This window comes from Otolemur garnettii, unplaced genomic scaffold, assembly GCF_000181295.1.
Source record: "Otolemur garnettii isolate 467f Iridium unplaced genomic scaffold, OtoGar3 scaffold00001, whole genome shotgun sequence".
Taxonomy (NCBI): Eukaryota; Metazoa; Chordata; class Mammalia; order Primates; family Galagidae; genus Otolemur; species Otolemur garnettii.
In genome coordinates, this window is record NW_003852396.1 from 72,558,989 (window position 1) to 72,563,607 (window position 4,619).

The window sequence follows — 4,619 nt, forward strand, 5'->3', positions numbered from 1 at the left end:
AAAAAAAAAAAAAAAGAAATATAGGGATCTAACCCAATTCAAAGCATAAAGTCCATGCGGGTATCCTCAAGGAAGCGCCCTGAAGCTGAGGTATGAAGGCTGAAAACCTGTGGCTGGGAAAGCAACCAGTAGAGGACAAAAAAAGGGCCAGAAGCAGCCTAACAACGAGGAGATATTATGGAGGGAGTCCAGAGTGAGAAGCAAGGGTAGGTAGTGGATGAGGCCAAAGGAGCACAGAAGCAGCCACTCCCAGGGCCTTGGAGGCCAGGGCAAAGCCAGCATTTATCCCAAGGAGCAACAGGAAGGCACAGGAAGAACTTTTTTTTGAGACAGTCTCACTATGTTGCCCTGTGTAGAGTGCCGTTGTGTCATAGCTCACAGTAACCTCCAACTCTTGCGCTTACGTGAATCTCTTGCCTCAGCCTCACAAGTAGCAGGGTATTTTTTTGTTGTTGTAGTTGTCATTGTTGTTTGGCAGGCCCAGGCCAGGTTCAAACCTGCCAGTCTCAGTACATGTGGCTGGTGCCTTGACCACTGAATTATGGGTGTCAAGCCAACACAGGAAGAACTGTTTTTTGCAGTATTTTTTTTTGGCTGGGGCTGGATTTGAACCCGCCATCTCCAGTATATGGGGCCAGCACTCTAGCCCTTGAGCCACAGGCACCGTCCACAATTTTTAACAGGATCAGTCTGGGTAAGGAACTGTGAGCACACGTGAGTGAGGTGCCCAGATTTCTGTTCTGAAAGTAACATACTGGTGGGCTATGAGAATGAATAGCTGAGGAAGCAGGAAGGGTGGTTAGGAGACAATTTAGAGAAGGAGAACCATAAGAGTAGAGGAGCCACTGTACCAGGGGAGTAGTGGGCAGAGTGAGAAAAAGCTGGGATTTGGTGCAGTTGAGGGCCTATGCAAGACCCCCTCCCCAGCCACCCTCCCATGCTCCCTTACCGCTTAGTGCCAATGGCATCCAACTCATCGATGAAAATAATAGATGGAGCTTTCTCCTTGGCCAAGGCAAAGGCGTCCCGGACCAACTTGGCACCATCCCCAATGAACATCTGTACCAGCTGTGGGCCAGCGAGCTTTAGAAAGGTGGCCTGGAGGGGAGGTATTAGAGGGGTCAGATCAAAGACAGAGGCCCCTTTTGAGGCTGTTCGGTAGGGCTTCACTTCTCATTGCTTCTTCCTCATCCCTCCCAAAGCACTCACCTTAGTCTGTGCAGCACAGGCCCGAGCCAATAGGGTCTTCCCTGTCCCTGGAGGCCCATACATTAGCACCCCCTTTGGAGGCTGGATCCCCAAGTTCTCAAATTTCTCCTTGTGGTTCATTGGCAGGACAATGGCCTCTACCAGCTGCCAGGAAGAAGTGAGAAGATAAAGCCCTAAGGGCTTCTACAGTCCAGCCCTTAATGGCTTCAGCTCCCACCTGCCCACCTCCTACTCTTAATTCAGGGACATGCCCTCTCCTTCCCCCATATCAAAGAGGATACAGAATGCTCACTCGCACCAAGGCTGGCTGTGACCTTTCCAGGGTCATAAAGGTATGGGCCAGAAATCAGGAGCTGAGGTTCCAGTCCTGGCTCTGGGGCTAACTCTCAGTGACCCTGGACAAGTCACCCAACCCCTCTGCCCCTGTCACATAGCACCCCACCCCTTCTTACCCCCCTAGGATGCTCTGAGGATCAGAGACACATTAGGGGACATGCTCTGTCCAATCATGTGGAGAAACCAAAAGGCTGATGAGGTTGCTGGCAGCTGCCGGGCCTCCCTCACCTCCTGGATCTGCTTGTCTAAGCCCCCGATGTCACTGTATTGCTCTGTGGGCCTCTCATCCACCTCCATGGCCTTCACCCGTGAGTCATACTCTGTGGGCAGGGTCTCCAGGATCAGATACGAGTCTTTGTTCACACCCTGAGGACACAGCACAGGCCTTCAGATTGGTCTCAGCTCAAGGCCTACCTAACTGGCTGGGAGACAGGTGTCTGTAGAGTGAAAGGAAAGATACAGGACTGGGCAACACAAGAACCAAAGAGCAATTAGAAAGAATCTGCTGCTCTGCTGAGATTCAGAGCTAACAGTGACCTGGAGCCAGAACAGGTACTCAGCAGTAGAGTGGGAGAAACTTGGCTGGAAAAGCCCTGGGCTGGGCTCAGGCCCACTCACCACCAGGTCTCCTGGCTTTAGCTTTTCAGCATCCACCAACCCAATCACAGGAAGGAAGTATGTCTGTAGAAAAGATTACAGATGCACCCTGAGTGTCCTCAGTCAGGACACTGTCCTCGCTGTCCTCTGTTCTCTCACCTGTTAAACCACCCTCACCTGTCGTGTAGAGGTTTTGATCACTGCACACTTGCCCTTCCTCTGGGAGTCCAGGTCAATATTGGCACCATCCTCCTCTTGGTCATTTGGATCAACATCTAGTAGCTGGGAAGGAAAAAAAGCTCAGTACCTTGAATTCCCTAAAGCCCTGTGATTTCTGGGCCAAGACAGTTCCTAACACTTGCAGGGCTGGCCATAGCTACCTCCCTCCTCCAACCAGCCCTGAGAATTGACAAGATCTCTGTATATCTATTGCTTTTCTGCACAAGGCTCACCTACCCCTAAGGAAGAATAACCAACAGTAAAAGAAACATGTGAGACTTCCAAGATTTCTGCAAGGCCTCTATCTCCTCCTAGAAGTGCACTAGGGAAAAAGCACCAGGAGGTATAGCTTTATCGTGCAATCTGGCCTCAAAATCTCTACCCATTCTTTCCCTAATGGTCCCACCCCATGCTGTCCCCAACCCCCTCTTCCCCTCCACATACACACACACCTCGATAACGTTGGAGACAAGGTATGGCAGGGTCTTGTTCACTTTGATTTTCTCACTGTTCTCTTTGATCTTGTCTTTCATGGCTTGGAGTTCATGGGTGACTCGTAACACTTCACTCTTCATGATCTGGGATGAGGATGAGTGGATGAGCAAATGTTCAGTCCTGGCTCAGCTTATACTAGAGTCCTGTCACTGATGAGCTCAGGACTGTCCAGGGGACTCTCCTACATTGGTTTACCCAGCTCTAAGACTCTCTCAAAGTCCAGACTGGTTGTGTCCACATCCTGCAGAAGTCTAAACAGGAGGGCAGTCTGGAAGCCTCCTGGTAAAGCAGTTGTAGTATTTGGAAGAGTATGCCTTTGAGTTAGGCAAATACAGGTTTTAGGTTCTGCTTCTCAGGAAGGACTGGGTAGTTTACCACAGTAAAAGCATCTCAAGAGTCTCAGTTTACTCACCTGTAAAATGGGAATTTAATAAAAGGATTCTTGAGAGGAATACTTAAAGTTTTTGTTAGGAAAGGCAGTCTGTTAACTTCTCATCTCAGGCCTGATCTCCCACCCCTCCATCTCTCTTCTTATCCTTTTTAAGTCTTAGTTAACTATTTCTCTTTTCCTAGTCCAAGAAGGAAGCTGCGGGCCCCACGTCTCCCCCACGGTGGCTGAGAAGGAGGCAGGAGAGGAGATTGGGACCACCAGGGCCCGTCCTGCCGGGGGCCCACAGGGGCAGTGGCCCACCTTGATTTCACTGTCCAGCAGCCGTGTGCGCTGGATAATCTCTTCTGTGGACATCTTGAGCACCTCCTCCCCAATTCCATCTTGCTGTTTAAAAAAAAATTGTATTTATATATTTTACTCATTTACTTCTACTCAGGAGAGGCATCCGAGTTCTACGAACTCACAGCCTCAGTTTGCCAGCCCACAATAACCACAATAAATGAGTCAGGACGCGGCCCACATCCCAAGCGACCCCAACCCCAGGGGACTAGGCCAGACCTTGATCCCAGCCGTCCCCTCCCCACCCGCCAAGGGCGTTCCTTAGCCGGCCCTGGACCTCCAGTCCTCTCGGCGCCTACCTCAGCCTCATCCCACACGGTCGCCATCTTCTCCTGCCGAGTCACTGGACTCTCGAGAGTCGGCTGCAGATTCATATCCAGGAGGAGAAGGCCGAAGAGGCAACTGGGCAGAAGCCGCGGAGACAGATTAACGCCGGGTTCCTTAACGTCTTCTCTCTATTAGTGGCGAAACTCTCCCCCAAATCCTGACTCTACCAGATTAGCTCTCACCGCGCTGCCGCCGCGAATCTGCTTCTCAGACAGTAAAGACGAGGTCGGCCACAGGCCCCACCCTCACTCGCGAAATGTTCCCGCCCTCGTCCTTTTTATATCCGGCGCCGGAGGCCGTTACCGCCGCGCGCTGGAGGCGGGGCCTGGATGGAATCGGAAGGGGCGGGACCTGGGTGGAATCGGAAGGGGTGGGGGCGGGGTCCGCGAGGGCCTTCGGGAAATGTAGTTTTAATCTCGCCCGTACCTCGAAGGGGGTTGCGGTGGGGCGTATTCAAAGCGGGTTTGTACGGTAACATTGCCTCTCAAATCATAAACAACTTACGCCAGCCGTGTGCAAAGGGCCAAAAGCCATGACTCCTCGGCCTGCATTTTTAGAATTATTATTTAGATACAAGCTGGCTACCCAGTTTTACCAGAGAGAATCATTAACCAGTTTTTTTTTTGAGACAGAGCCTCAAGCTATCCCCCTGGGTAGAGTGCCATAGCATCACAGCTCACAGCAACTTCCAGCTCCTGGGCTCAAG

General features: G+C 51.5%; 1 protein-coding gene across 1 annotated transcript in view; it reads right to left on the minus strand.

Annotated features, from left to right (window-relative positions):
* The window catches only part of PSMC3 (proteasome 26S subunit, ATPase 3), a 7,887-nt gene extending 3,735 nt beyond the window's left edge, over positions 1 to 4,152 (minus strand). The window contains exons 1-8 of the mRNA XM_003781302.3: positions 3,886 to 4,152; positions 3,548 to 3,631; positions 2,814 to 2,939; positions 2,320 to 2,424; positions 2,164 to 2,226; positions 1,774 to 1,911; positions 1,210 to 1,353; positions 950 to 1,098 (exon numbers count right to left, since the gene is read on the minus strand). Coding sequence (XP_003781350.1) covers positions 950 to 1,098; positions 1,210 to 1,353; positions 1,774 to 1,911; positions 2,164 to 2,226; positions 2,320 to 2,424; positions 2,814 to 2,939; positions 3,548 to 3,631; positions 3,886 to 3,960 — 884 coding nt within the window. The 5' untranslated portion in view covers positions 3,961 to 4,152. The remainder of the gene's footprint in view (positions 1 to 949; positions 1,099 to 1,209; positions 1,354 to 1,773; positions 1,912 to 2,163; positions 2,227 to 2,319; positions 2,425 to 2,813; positions 2,940 to 3,547; positions 3,632 to 3,885) is intronic.
* Positions 4,153 to 4,619: the final 467 nt, after the last annotated feature.